Source organism: Helicoverpa armigera, chromosome 12, assembly GCF_030705265.1.
Source record: "Helicoverpa armigera isolate CAAS_96S chromosome 12, ASM3070526v1, whole genome shotgun sequence".
NCBI classification, from domain to species: domain Eukaryota; kingdom Metazoa; phylum Arthropoda; class Insecta; order Lepidoptera; family Noctuidae; genus Helicoverpa; species Helicoverpa armigera.
The window spans coordinates 4,787,845-4,802,821 of record NC_087131.1 but is presented as its reverse complement, the minus strand read 5'-3'; the positions used below and the strand labels follow the sequence as shown (position 1 = coordinate 4,802,821).

General features: G+C 37.0%; 4 protein-coding genes across 6 annotated transcripts in view; 2 read left to right on the top strand and 2 right to left on the bottom strand.

The window, feature by feature from the left end:
- Positions 1 to 13,623, top strand: part of LOC110374954 (large ribosomal subunit protein eL24) — a 215,331-nt gene extending 201,708 nt beyond the window's left edge. For 2 of the 3 annotated variants that reach the window (XM_049838805.1, XM_049838804.1), the window contains exons 2-5: positions 12,065 to 12,140; positions 12,358 to 12,443; positions 12,921 to 13,082; positions 13,454 to 13,623. In XM_049838805.1, coding sequence (XP_049694762.1) covers positions 12,065 to 12,140; positions 12,358 to 12,443; positions 12,921 to 13,082; positions 13,454 to 13,592 — 463 coding nt within the window. In that variant the 3' untranslated portion in view covers positions 13,593 to 13,623. Of the gene's footprint in view, positions 1 to 11,855; positions 11,940 to 12,064; positions 12,141 to 12,357; positions 12,444 to 12,920; positions 13,083 to 13,453 lie in introns of those variants that run through there. The other variant, XM_021332900.2, reaches the window with a different exon arrangement.
- On the bottom strand, positions 219 to 7,815 carry LOC110375226 (importin subunit alpha-7). Its single transcript, XM_064037122.1, has 10 exons — positions 7,654 to 7,815; positions 6,918 to 7,091; positions 6,367 to 6,579; positions 5,393 to 5,616; positions 4,974 to 5,083; positions 4,728 to 4,881; positions 4,443 to 4,647; positions 3,236 to 3,363; positions 2,941 to 3,107; positions 219 to 2,728 (listed from the first exon to the last, which is right to left on the bottom strand). Exons 2-10 carry the CDS (start codon positions 7,089 to 7,091, stop codon positions 2,538 to 2,540), a joined length of 1,566 nt encoding a protein of 521 aa, XP_063893192.1. The 5' UTR covers positions 7,654 to 7,815; the 3' UTR covers positions 219 to 2,537.
- LOC110374760 (UPF0389 protein CG9231) lies at positions 9,325 to 10,448 on the top strand. The gene is made up of 2 exons (XM_021332619.3): positions 9,325 to 9,674; positions 10,032 to 10,448. Exons 1-2 carry the CDS (start codon positions 9,463 to 9,465, stop codon positions 10,243 to 10,245), a joined length of 426 nt encoding a protein of 141 aa, XP_021188294.2. The 5' UTR covers positions 9,325 to 9,462; the 3' UTR covers positions 10,246 to 10,448.
- Positions 10,833 to 11,674, bottom strand: LOC110374750 (protein MIX23). Its single transcript, XM_021332607.3, has 3 exons — positions 11,515 to 11,674; positions 11,117 to 11,389; positions 10,833 to 11,018 (listed from the first exon to the last, which is right to left on the bottom strand). The coding sequence occupies exons 1-3, from the start codon at positions 11,554 to 11,556 to the stop codon at positions 10,911 to 10,913; spliced, it is 423 nt and encodes a 140-aa protein (XP_021188282.1). The 5' UTR covers positions 11,557 to 11,674; the 3' UTR covers positions 10,833 to 10,910.
- Positions 13,624 to 14,977: the final 1,354 nt, after the last annotated feature.

The following is a 14,977-nucleotide window of genomic DNA, read 5'->3' as shown; positions in this document are numbered from 1 at the left end:
ATGAAATTACCTGGACTGTTACATTAATTTTAGTATGATATCTCACTTCTATTTTAAAGCAAGAAGTCTGATATGATCTATAAATCGATAATAAACTTACATCATAACTGAGTTTAGGATATGAAGTAAGGTTTGCTGAAACGAGAAACTTAGGGTTAAATTAAAGGGCCATTTGTTGGTACCAATCTGTAATACATTATGAAATGATACTTTTCACATAACAATATACAAGTTTAATTATTTTAGTAACAAAAGCTTGAGAAGGCCAACAAATACATACTACAAAATAAATGAACTAGATACGCCATTATCTACAGTAAAAAAATAAGAAGGCGAATTCCTTTGTTAACTATATAAATTAATAAAATCTATACATAATGGGTGCATAATATAATTACATACACATCGTGTAGATAGGTTTGATCAGAAAACATTTTATCGTAGTTGTAGATACTACCCACTTCTGTATACACATAGATATCTGAAAAAAGAAATTTTCTTGAATCACCATAGAGCAACACGCTGGTTTTATACATGTAAATATTTAGTGAGAGCTATCTCCCGCAAGACAATTTAAACAACAGAGGCCACATTACTATGTACTAGATGCCTACATCTCCTTCCCAATAAAAATCAAATGAGATCTAAAACAGATTTTATGTGTGGTCATCGAAAAATCCCAAGATTTTATTTTGACACAACCTTTCTAGTACTTAGTATATTTCACCGACTTAAATGTACATTTAACACTCTATTGCATTGTAATCAACCAATCAGGAATTAATTGTAGTATTGAAAGATACAAATGAGTAGAATGGAATTTAAGTAAAAAGCATTATTCAATTTCAGAAGAGCAAATCAGCGTTAACAATTTCAACTATAATTCAATTAATGACACGTTTTAGTGTTCACTATACGATACATTACATTATAAAGCATAATTTGGTCAGTACGGCTACGCGGCAGTAGGTGTACACACCATTCATCCGAATCAACTAAACAGGTCAGTATTTATTTATAATATGACAAAGCTCATACTTTTTTGAGACGTGAAAAGCAATACGGACTGGGGCTACCTACATGGGTAAAAAATAATTGATGACTCCTTTCAGCCATTCGAGGCGATAGATTATGGATAAATCATTGAATACATAATCTTTCGAATTTTTGGAAATATATAGCAGCCTTGAGAAAGTATTATATTATGTACTTTCTCAGGTCTTATTGGCACAGCCAAAGAGGGTTATTATCTTTCAAACATTTTTTAAATGTTATTTTGCTATCAGATCAATGTCTGGCGAGCTCGTTAAAGACACTTGCATGGTCCATGCGGGGAACGGGATGTAGGCAGCTGACAGGACTGCCAGTCGTGGGTTCCCAATTACTCCAAAAATGTGTATTATTTCAAAAGATTTTTTTTCGATAGCAGGACAGAAAGAAAATATGGTATTACGAAATGTTTGCAGCAATTTGCAATCATTTTTTAGCAAATTCAGTAAACGAGTACAGTTTCGAGGTCGTAGAGAAGTATTTAAATATTTAAATAACTAATTTTATTCCTGTCATCTGTCACATAGAACATAGAATAGTTTTAGTTTTATGGAAGCACATGAGAGCAACCCTCTGACTATTACGACGTCACGTCCCCCGCACACCAGCGTGGACGATGGGAGTGTCTTTAACAAGCTTGCCAGACTGTATAATAGTGCCAAAATTGGTTTCTAATGAGGGAAAAGTTTAATATGGAATTTGATATAAAATCCTTGAAATTCCCACACCATATCTAATCCTGGCAATGCACACTAATTCTACGTTAACTATGATAATTATTGCATTCAGAGAATATTTAAAATTATTATTAGGATTTACATGCGGCGCTATCTACATTTGTCTTATTTTAATATAGGCTAGGTTTTACTGACTTATCGTCAAGTTATGAATTAATACACCACTATAAATGGGCCTACATTGTATGTTGCGAAAATTGATCATAAACTAAAAGGCAGAGTTTACATGAATAAATATAATCACAAGTATCGATAATATTAGCACGTTAATTTGCCGATTGCCGTTCGTTCGTAAGGCAGTTTTTTTTACGAATTTCGTAACATTTACACTATTTATGCTAAAGAGAAAAAAAAATAGAAAGCACTGATACATACTTTAACATTTTCTTTTTTTAACTTTTTTTCTTTTATTCTTATCACAACACAAACGAAGGAGTGCCTGTCTCAACTTCGATTTTTACGACACTGTCCTATTTGCCAATAGGGTAAAGGCTATAATATAATGTCCATGTTAAATATTAACGCTAATATATAAATATTAAATACATACAATTCGAGAATATAATTAAACATGAATATACGATGCTGCACTTGATTCATAAAACGATGATAACTAAAATATAGAGAAGCATTGATTACTTTTTTACCTAATTTATAAATTGAGACTTTAAAAGTACGATAAATTATACAAAACATCACAAGTATACTCACTGCACGGTCAGCATAATAAAGTAGAATAATAAGCCTAGGTTAGAATTGGAAGCCACCCATTGGAACAGATTGGTCGGCGCTGAACTGATATTGGTCCGTAGTCGACGACACCGTAGGCGCAAGCCTGCCGTCCTCTTCTTCAGATCCAAAGTAATTCTCGATAATCTCAAAAGATTTTTGATAAATATCCAGATTTTCGTGTGACTGAAGAAATTCTATCTTATCCAAACCTAAAACAAATTAAATGTTTTGACAAAAAAATATTATACTAGGAAGACTTATTGCAGTTGTGATGATCTAAAAAAAGTTACTTCAAATAAGTACGAGAGAAGTTATGAACTGCGCTTTATGGCAAATATTCGTGGAATCCTTTGAAAAACTTTGGGTTAACCTAAATTACATGGAAATCTGCAAACTTTTAAAAAGATATAACTAAACTTACCAAAGCACTCCTCAATTAGTACAGCATACGGATTATCACGATGATCAGATTGTTGGCCAGCTTTTAATACATTGTCTAATCCATTTAGAGCAACTTGGACCGTCTTAGCGTCCGTTAATGTTAATAAGTCACATAGAGGTGGTATACAACCTTGTTCAACTAAATATCTGAAAAAAAAAAACAAACATGTTGAATGAGTTGAATACCATAAAACCTTTTTGGTTTGTAAGGACACTTCTGGGATACATCTTTTTTTGTTTTTATTCAGGTATCATACATAAGTGATAGTTTTTACCTAATTTGGTCATGAGTGCCTCCACTAGTCGCGTTCGTTATTGCCCAAGCCGCTTCTTTCCTCGTCTTGAATTCAGCTTGCCTTAAAATTTCAATTAGTGCTGGGAAGATGTTGGCGTCTATTACTGCCTGCAAAGGGAAGACAATGGCGAAATAAGTATAATCATTTGATTGTTTTTTTCTATCTCACTATACGAGATGTCATAACGGAAAACTTCTAAAAAAGTAGCGCGCCGGAATACGTTACTGTGTCCGTTCTTATGTGCCTTCTTTGAAGTCCACTGTTTGTAAAACCTAAAATCGGTAAATCATTTTGGTCATAACTACATAATCTACTTGCGTTATATCTCCGCTCATCTTTCCTTACCCCGTAAGTAATGTGAGTATAGCGTACCTGTATCTGCGCCGCATTGCCGGCGGTGATGTTGGAGAGCGTCCAGCAGGCCTCCTTGCGCAGCGCCTCGGTGCTGGAGCGGAGCAGCGCGTGCAGGTTGTGTGTAGTATAGCGTACCTGTATCTGCGCCGCATTGCCGGCGGTGATGTTGGAGAGCGTCCAGCAGGCCTCCTTGCGCAGCGCCTCGGTGCTGGAGCGGAGCAGCGCGTGCAGGTTGTGTGTAGTATAGCGTACCTGTATCTGCGCCGCATTGCCGGCGGTGATGTTGGAGCGTCCAGCAGGCCTCCTTGCGCAGCGCCTCGGTGCTGGAGCGGAGCAGCGCGTGCAGGTTGTGTGTAGTATAGCGTACCTGTATCTGCGCCGCATTGCCGGCGGTGATGTTGGAGAGCGTCCAGCAGGCCTCCTTGCGCAGCGCCTCGGTGCTGGAGCGGAGCAGCGCGTGCAGGTTGTGTGTAGTATAGCGTACCTGTATCTGCGCCGCATTGCCGGCGGTGATGTTGGAGAGCGTCCAGCAGGCCTCCTTGCGCAGCGCCTCGGTGCTGGAGCGGAGCAGCGCGTGCAGGTTGTGTGTAGTATAGCGTACCTGTATCTGCGCCGCATTGCCGGCGGTGATGTTGGAGAGCGTCCAGCAGGCCTCCTTGCGCAGCGCCTCGGTGCTGGAGCGGAGCAGCGCGTGCAGGTTGTGTGTATAGCGTACCTGTATCTGCGCCGCATTGCCGGCGGTGATGTTGGAGAGCGTCCAGCAGGCCTCCTTGCGCAGCGCCTCGGTGCTGGAGCGGAGCAGCGCGTGCAGGTTGTGTGTAGTATAGCGTACCTGTATCTGCGCCGCATTGCCGGCGGTGATGTTGGAGAGCGTCCAGCAGGCCTCCTTGCGCAGCGCCTCGGTGCTGGAGCGGAGCAGCGCGTGCAGGTTGGGCAGCGGGTTGCAGTTGAGCACGGCCTGCGTCTGCGCGTCGTTGCCCGTCACGATGTTGCCCACCGCCCGCAGCGCCGCCGATACCACCGTCGATTTATTGTGCCTACACACATAATAAAATCACACTATCGTGGAATTTCAGATAAAAGTAAACATTGCTGAAAAATGTACAATGCTACTTACATAAGTAGTTCAACAAGTCGCCTACAAACTCCAGCATCGATCACCGACTGTATCTTCTCGTTAGGTCCGTCAGATAGATAGGAGAGAGCCCAACAAGCGTCGCTCAGTACATCTGCATCAGTGTGATGTAACAACCGCGCTAAAACTGGGATACCTGGGAAGACAATATAAAAAACCATTTATATTCCTTATTTAATGTGTACTTTGAAATGATTCTTTAATAAAGTATATCTGCAGTGAACTTACCTGGTGCAACAGCTTCAAAGTTCGTAGGGGGATTTTTGCCTCTACACAAATTTGAAAGTGTCCAAACAGCATTCTTCGTCATCGATAACCTGGTATACTTATTTAATATCCTGAAACAAAAATAAATATGATTTTAATAAATCATAACACAAACCTGTTAAGGTCACTTTGAGCCACTACATATGGCATTTACATAGTACGAAATTGCGGATTAGAACTAATTGGTAAGAATCCTTAGAAGAGCAAAGTTAACTTATGTGTCTCAAGACAACAAAAGCTGGCCTTACCAAAAGCGAAGCGTAAGAAGAAAAATGGAACACACTGAAAATCGTACAAAAAATCAGTCCAGAATATCCAACCTACAAAAAGTTTGACAGTCTGGCAGTCTAAAACGTTCTAAATTCAAATTGAAACCTTACTCTAAAAGCGGCGGCAGTATGCCAGCAGCGAGCACGGTGTCCCGACAGCGCGGCGAGTCGCCGGCCACGTTGCCGAGTGCCCACACGGCTTGTTCGCGCACATCGTCACTCGCGCCGCCCGCCACTAACGCCACCAACACGCCAACCGCGCCACATTCTACCACCACGCGCGTTTGTTCCGAAGATCCTGACGCTATGTTCGTCAGTGCCCACGCTGCTTCGAACTGAAACAATGTTTGTTATGCTAGTCCATAGTACTTCACATGTGAAACCACCTATTACATAGTGATAGGAGCACCTTGTTTAATTGAATTTGTTTGAAATTGTGTGCTCCTGGTCTGTCTTTTATATTTTATTTACAAACTAGTTCATACTTAGATACCAAATATGTTTGGTGTTCTATAAAGACTTTAAACAATAAATAAGCTAAATTGTTTAACATTGTAGACAATAATAAAACATGTTTCATTTAATTATGACAACCCAAGGTCAATGAAAAATTTTAATAATCTTTGTCTTGGAGTATTTCTAGATACTTTGGGAACTTACTGAGTACTGTATACACCAATAATACTATAGAAAACCATGCATAAAACTACTATCCAACCTAATTAGTATGCCTGACACACCTTCCTATTGATATGCAACTGAGAATAATTTAACGATATACAGCTTATCAGAAGATAATTAGTTAGCAGGAACTAAAATAAAATACATGAGATATAATCATAAGTACCTACATTATTCTATTTCATTGAAATGATGATTATTATTGTGAATGCACATTTATTGTAATCGGACAGGCGGAATATTAATTCAGTTGATATTGTGAGCATCGATGCGGCTGTCAAGAGCCTTATTAAACTTTTTGCATTCAATGTGCATTCAGCATTACACATTATGTATCACATTCAGAAACCTTTGGATCCCACAATGATACAATCTGCAAACACAATTTTCTACTTTCATATTACCTGCAATGTTGGATTAGTGCTATTGGTCAGGAATTCCACAAATTTAGGAACTATTCCAGTCCGTATCACTTCATCTATTGGCGGATTAGGCTCTTGACTCAAAAGCTTTCTAAACTTTTGGGTTGCCATAACTTGCTCCTGTGGATTATCCCCATAGAGAGCTGCAACCATCGCTGGAGTAATGTCATCTGATGGTGATATACTGATATCATCCTGAAAATAAATGGAAAAATATTTAAATAATAATAAACAGCATTAACAAGCTGACAAAATTCTACCTTGTAAGAATCTGCTTTGCAGAAGACACACATTAAAATCTTATATTGAATAAGGTAAGGTGAATATTGAGCTAATAACTTCATAATAGGAGTTGTTTTCTTCTTTTATTTGTCTTCAAGCAGGAAAACACTGTGGCATCTACAGTATCTCAAGTTTGTGTGAAGACTTTCTGTATCCAAAGTTGTACGATCAAATGTTTTTGGCACTCTTAATTACATTTGTAGCTAATAAAATTAATGTTTCATACTAAAAAGAATCAAATGCATCTTTACCTGCAAAGTAATATCTGGTGCATTGGGCGCTGGAAGATTAACATTTCTACGCTTGAAAAGCTGCTGTTCCCTCTTTTGTTTCCGCAGTTGTACCCCTTCTTCTTCTCGGCGGCGACGCAGCTCATCTGCGCTCAAGCCTGCGTTCTTGTAACGATGTTTGTGTCCACCAGACATCTTAAAAGACAAAGTAATCCCACAATAAACTTACTCAAGCATAATTACTTGACCAAATAAACCTACAAATAATCCTATATGACTTTTCTTACAATAACATTACACAAACCATTGTATTGGGTGCCTTGTACTTGTATGTAATCATACACTGAAAATATGTACAAAGAAAAATATAATGACTCTCATCAGGCTATGTAATGTAAGGACTTATTTCCTTCTTTCATCACACATATCAGAAATGCACTGCCAGAATAATTATCTATAGGGTCACATACTGAGGTAGCCTATCACTATCAATAACATAATTACTGTCAACTTCGTAGTAATAGTAATATCACATATGCCATTTAGGAGTCTATAATGTAAAACGCATACACATCTATTTTTAGAAAAAGCAGTTTTTATGGTTATCAAGAGCTACAAGTATGAAACAAATGAAACGAATCGACAGCTAAAAATTGAAAGCAACTCGACCGACGACATTGTAAAGGAAAAAACTGCAACCGAATTACAAACAACGTATGTATTGCTAATTGATGCATCTTTACAAAATTGTACTTACATTTGTAGGAACCAGAAGTGTGGAAAATAAAGAAAATTAATATATCCTGCAAATCAATTCACCATCGATTACTTCAAAAAAATAAGATGCATGTAGATTATAGGTGTTACTAAATTTTGTCATCGAACAGATGAGACAGAAAGCACTCAAATACCTACCTGAACAATCACGTCACTTGTGTTGCAAGAAACTTTAGTTAAAAAACCATTTGGGATAGAAAAATTCAAACTAAAAGATGTTTTTTGATGTTCTTGAGTGATAAAAACATAAACAAAGACTTTATTGGGTACTTATTTTATCGTATACTTCGTACACACAAATGCAATGAAAATGGAGGCCTAAGATACTACAAAATATTTCTGATTATTGTAGCACTATTCTGGGAAAACTTAGTTAAACAGCAACACTATCTGTCAATTCACAGATAAGTGGAGAACGGAGACCACAGAGTTCATATATTACTATGACAAAATACCACACTGGCGATGTAAAATAATATTTAATGGGAGTATGTATGTATATTTAAAAAGGAGTACATAGGGGAGTAACTTTGTGAATGTTTCTTGAAACCAAATAAAATAGTTTTCGACCCAACCCGGGAATCGAACCCAAGTCACCGTGCACAGCAGTAACACCATGGGACTATAAGACCAACGAGGAAGTCAAAGGTATAGTACATGCATGTGGCTGTTGATACGTAGGAAGTATTTTACGTTTTTTACATGGAGAGACTGCCTATTCAACTTCCTCAACCCAGTTACCCGCTACTTTCGAGCTAGTCGATACCCTTTTAATGGTAATACTAACTACTACTACTTGTCAGACTCTCTGGCTTCTGACTACCTAAAAAGACTGCCAAGTTGTTCAAACGCAAGCTGGCCTAGTAGAATTCACTTAACGTACCTTCTAAAATAAGGTGGAAAGACTAGCTATGTACGTATGCTATGTCACCCATCCAACAACCGAGCGAGACCTCGTCAAATAACTATTGGTATGTATGCATGTAGGACGATAGAGCACAGCTATCTACTCCCCATGTAAAACCCCCTCTCACAAACGACTCGTGAACTGCGCATTCCTGGCACATTCGCCAGATGTTGACGCACCCTTACATACTTGAGAAAGGGCTAGGCAGACGATGACAAAAGGTGTCACACGATGCAAGAACGATTCCTGCACGAAGAGTCCCTCTCTATCTCTTTCTCAGTGCACGTTTGTGATTGAGAGAAGTCGAACTCGGTAACTAGCGTCATAACTGCTTTATTCCGGATTGAAATAAACCCTTAAGTCTGATGAAATCCCGGACCGAAATCCTTTAAGAGAATTCCATATTTGTACGGCCACATTAAGAGGGACAATTCCCTCTAAGAAGTAGAGAGGGTCTTGTCCTTCTTCAATAAGAAGGACAAGACCCTCTTGTCCTTCTTTCTATCTTGACTCTTCTTTGGGTCTTTCCTAGTTATTATTTCTCTCACGCACGCCGCGTGACGGGGTGGGTGAGGCTTCACTTGCAATACGCAAGATTGTTTGTTCTCTTCATATTTCATCTTTTTTTGCACACATCACTTCAGGCTCTTGCACACCTCTCGTTTTATTCCAAGGTGACGTTTGTTTACCTTATCTGCGCATGATCTGTGGTTACCTACCTTATTATAGTACTCTGTGGTTATAGTTCACGTTCTGTGCTTTTCTGACAATCTGTCAAAAGTTAATAATAAAGTTGTGGGAGTTGTGATTGTGAATAGTTTAATTCATTGATTTTGTAAAACAAAGAGATCTATTTTTTACGGATACAATAAAATTTCAAAAATGAATAAAATACTGTCTTTAAGATTACGAACGTGTGTAAATTCTGTAAGGAGGAATTTTTGCGCACCACCTCCCAGCAACCCTAGTTCGGCTTCTGGATCGAATCCTAATATGAGTATGGCACCAAGATATCAACCTACTGACTTCCAGAAGTTCATTTTAGTATGGACCAAAAAGTACAAAAGCAAAGAAGAAATCCCCAAATACGTTTCGTATGTTAAATACTTTTTAAGTATATTTTATGTAATCGCTAAAGGCGCTTATGGATTTGTGAAAACAAATTATTATTGTGCTGGGTTAAATAAATAACTTCAGTTTCATACAAGTTATTCACAAAAATCTGGATTATAAATAGAATAACAACAATGTCCTATATGACCTTGAATTTAAATCTCATCAATGTAATTTTGACCACTTGTAACACACCTACGTTGTGTTGTTAGTCTGCTGTCCATTTTCCATGCAATGTTAACTCAGTTTTTTATGTGCTTGTAGTCATGTACCTTCTGTTTATTACTGAGTATAACTAATCTGTGTAATTATCTCACATGATTTTGTTTCTGTTTCAGGGGTGAAATGATAGACAAAGCTCGCAGTCAGGCCAGGATTAAGATAGCTAATGTGCTCATGCTACTCACAGCACTTGCTAGTTTCGGAGCTATTTTGGTGGGAAAATCTGCAGCTAAGAGAGGTGAATCCGTCCATCAGTACAACCTTGACTGGCACAAAAAATATGAAGAAGAGTTCAAAGCAAAGGAGGCTGCTAAGGCAAAAAATAACTAATGTGAGAATTGCAATAAATTGTGTAAATTATAATATTTAGTTGGTAGAATTTTCTCCAACATACTGTTTGTTTCCTGGCTTTGAATACTATCGTTCTTTAGCAAATTGTGTAACTGGTTAGTGCGCCATGTATAATACTGTATAGTTATATTTATTACTTGGATAGTTTTATTTTTCAATAAAAGTGAATTATGCAATATAAATTTTATTTTGTATCTGTAAATATCCAATTAATAAGTAAGATAATCTGTAAAACACTAGAATTAATATATTTTTGTATGCAGTATTTTGTATAAGTATACTTATTTATATTATAAATAGTCTTTATTAGATCCAGTAAGTTATCATGCTGGTATGATAATAAATTCTCAGGTAATTTTCTTCCATGAGTAATCTTATCACATAGAAGACAATGATGTAATAGGAAGTAAGAACTGATTCAAGTTTTTGTATTGATTAACACTGATGTACAAGAATATAAGTACATCAGCAATCAGGTTTTGTTTATGGTTAGCAAAAGGAACCTCATTGGTTGGAGAAGACAAAGTTTATTGAACTTTTAATCAGGAAAACGAATAAAAGAACAGTAACAGTCTATATTCTATTTATATAATTATATACACTAGAAATTCCAAAACAAGGTCAGGTAAAATGCATGTCAGTCTTCATAAGTTGTTGGGTTTGTAATAACTTCTACATTTCTCTGTAAATAACTTTGTAGTCTTTTCTTTGATAACTTCCTCTACACTCAGCTCTGTTTGCAAAAGTCTCAACTGCAAAAAAATGGTTTAAATTAATATCTTATAATGGAAAAACAATTTACATTATTGTAATAAATAATTGAATTGTTTAGTAATGACTGCTGGCATACCTTTTTCTGTTCAGCTTTTAAATTTTTCAATACTTCATAATCATCAGGTTTTTTATCTTTTGCTGTTTTCAAATGTTTAACAGTTTCCGCAGTAGCTAAGATACAATTTTTGATAACGTTCTCCCTGTCAGAATGACCTTTTTGGATTTGGGAGTATAGGTCTTCACAAGCCGAATGAGCATCAACTTTACTTGCAAATGATTCTGTTGGTATGGAAGTATTTAGGGCGTACAGTATTTTATCATCCATAACACGCATTTTTTTCAGGATATCCTGGGAAGGAACAAACAGTTTTAGAATGAAAAACAAATCTCATTTCGGGCGGTTGAATGATAAGGATAAAAAGTGTTATGATACTAATCTATGAAAGTATGATATTGAAAGCACCCAAAACTTACTTGAAATTCTAAAAAATCTGGGCAACTCATTTGGCTAAACATTGTTTATTAGCTATTAATCAGAAATTTGTTGGTTATTTTTGTTCGATACGATTTATTACAGAGGCAATAATTATTTTTGAGGTTAGGAAATCTGAAAATAGACAACAGAGGAATAGAGTAGTAAAAATACGAGGTTCAAAACTCAAAATATATTTATTTGAAATAAAAGCGAAAGGAGCTTTGTTATTTTTACGTGTGGTAAATATATAATTGAATTACAATAATATGCAAAATGTGTAATGTAATGTATATTTTGGTCGCCTTTTTTGCTTTTTTCATCATAGATTCCATAGACTATCAATGATTTTTACACTGTCTGTGGTTAAGTTAACTCTATCTTTGTCTATGTGATTCTCCTTTTCGTTTCGACAAGTCAAAATGAAGTACGTTTTTCCGATATTGCAAATATATTTTGATGTATCTAAATGATCAATAGCTATTTTATTGAAAATATGGTATTGCCCAAAAGTGCTGTGATGGCTTATTATAGTGTGTGATTGATTTTCAGGATCGGACTGTGCGCGTACAGTGGTTACAAGATCTATCCTGGCCATGGAAAGACCATGGTTAAGGTGGACGGCAAGGTTTGTTGCTCTTATTTTCTTCTTATATTAGCAACTGTTTTGCGTTCTGGCCCTTCTGTGTTACTGTCTTTCAATTTAGAGTTCTTTAAATTGCCGGCTTTCCAAATAAAAACATTCGTAAACACTTGTTCAACTTTCTGTCATAACCTCACTATTCGTCATGATTTCTATATTTTGTAGCATTTATTTAATGTAAGTGTTGTGGTTTTGCTTTCAGACCTTCACATTCTTGAACTCAAAATGTGAGGCTGCACATTTGATGAGGAGGAATCCTCGTAAAGTGACATGGACTGTGCTGTACAGGTAAAATTTTACTTTCGTATTATGTTCAGGGTTGTATGTAACTAGAGTATGTTGTAAGAATACATAGTGTCAGTTTGTATAGTTTGCCTTTGTACCTACTGGTGCTACACCTTAATACATTAATGTAACCTATGAATGTCTAAAATATAACCTGCAAATTAGTAACAAGTTAATGTTTTGTATTAATAGTATTCTTTCTTCTAGGGCCAGTAGTCTTTCTTACTATTTTCCTGTAAGACCAATTTAATCACCCTGATATTATAAACATTAATGTTTGTATGTGTGGCTATTTATTAGTTTTCAATCAATTCTGCTTTAATAAAGCTAGCTAAACACATCAGATAAACGGGAAATGAAATAGTTCCTTTTGCTGAAAATCACTCTAGTAACCTAAATCATAAATATAAGCAGTAAAGTCAAATTAGATATGTACTTACAAACCAGTAAATAATTTTAAAATTATGTTCTAACTTTCAGGCGCAAGTTCAAGAAGGGTCAAGAGGAAGAGCAGACCAAGAAGCGCACAAGGAGGACCCAGAAGTACCAGCGTGCTATCGTTGGTGCCTCCCTCAGCGACATCATGGCCAAGCGTAACATGAAGCCTGAAGTGCGCAAAGCTCAGAGAGATCAAGCTATCAAGTAAGTTACACTGTCATGTGCAATGATATTACTATTACACCATTGAACTTTGACAATAACTGAACAATTTGAAGTTGTCATATCACCTATTTGACCAATGGGCTGCTAGGCTGGTTATGGTTTTGTTATTGTTATAGTTAAATGGTGCAACTCACTCTTAGCTTGTAATGTGTATTGCTATACAGTTTCACAACATTTTGACAAGTATTGTTACAAAAGATGAAGTAATTGAATAGTCTTGCCAAGCAATGTAATATAAATCTATAAGAACATATCCATTGAAGACCATTTAGATATAAAGTACATTTTATTTTGATCAATAGTATAGAGATTTTGTTATGCTATATCTGACATGCCATCTTAATTTTCAGAGCCGCCAAGGAACAGAAGAAGTCCACAAAGGCCGCCAAGAAGGCTTCAGCACCAGCACCCAAGGCTAAGGCTGCACCTAAAGCCAAGGCCGCTAAAGTCAGTCAGAAATCTGCCCCCAGAGTAGGAGGCAAGCGATAAGAACTTAGAATAAACTGATTTGTAAAACACAGTCTTGAGTTTTATTTTCATGATTCCTAAATAATATCTATTTATATAAAAAAATTAAGTTCCTTTTTTATATGTTATTGTCACAGCGTAAAAACGTCTGCTAGAAACAGGCCTCCCCAAGCTTGGGGGAATTGCCTATACTGTGTTGGGCATGCGTGTGGGATATTTTATTTATTTGTTTATTATTAGGCACAGCATACACAATACATAGAAGCTTAAGTGCTATTCTAATATGTATGCCAATTAAGGGTAAACAACATTAACAGTAAAGACGCCAGATTAGTCTATATCTACGGGTATATAAAAAGAAAAGGGGGAAAAAAATGAATGAGATAAAAACTTAAAAATATTTTTTTGTCTGATCAAAGCATTTGATATTGCACATGGTGCAACACTAATGAGTCGCCAAAGCTTCGTCCGTTTTTCAGCAGGGTTCATCGTGGGCTAAAAGATATAAAGGGGTTAAGACGGAACATGACGGAGTCTGATTCACGCTGCACCTACAGCGGGAGTCATTTCCCATCAAAAAACTAGTATAATATGTTACCTACATTACGTACACCTCGAAAGTATGCAAGTTTTATGCAGTTGGCTACATTGCCGTTGCAACAATCCCCAGTAACCCTAAACCACACAGCATCATGGTGACTGGGAAGTTGTCGCCCTCCCCACCTTGCCGGTATACCTACCGAAGAAGACAGTGGGCATACCCACCGATGATAAACTGCCTCCCGATGTACTACCTAGGCGGCCCCTAGATCTACAATGTTCAACCCCTTTGTACTCCCTCTTATGTGCACTATTTGATTTTTACGTGTACCCTCAATTTTATGCGTATGTTATGCACTTATGTACACGAATTAAAGCATGTAATTTCAGCTCTATCGGATGTCCTGAAAACCGTTGTTGAGTGCTGGATCCGTCCATCGTGCTTTCCAAGACCCCCATGAGATACTCTGCAAGAAATTTGGTTTAGTCTACCCACATACCTTTTTTACGAATCTTGAAGCTTTTCACGATTCATATAAAGTCGGTACCATGACGATGTACACGACAGATCGATACACCACTCCCCTCTCCTACCCATTATTTAGGTACTTACTCCCATCCCATCTCTTCCGAGTTTGGCACATTTCCAGTTTTTCCAGTCTAGCGTATATTGACCAAAATCCCAGACAAAATGCAAATATTACACAATTCGGGAGTCAAACCCACAGTTGTTACTGAACAACAAATTTTAATTTGCTGTACTAATGCTAAGTTGAGTGTAAGAGTATCTCAACCTAAATCTCTTTCCTGTTCTAATAAAATAGGTAATGCATATTATGTAACATGGTACAAAATAATAAAACAAA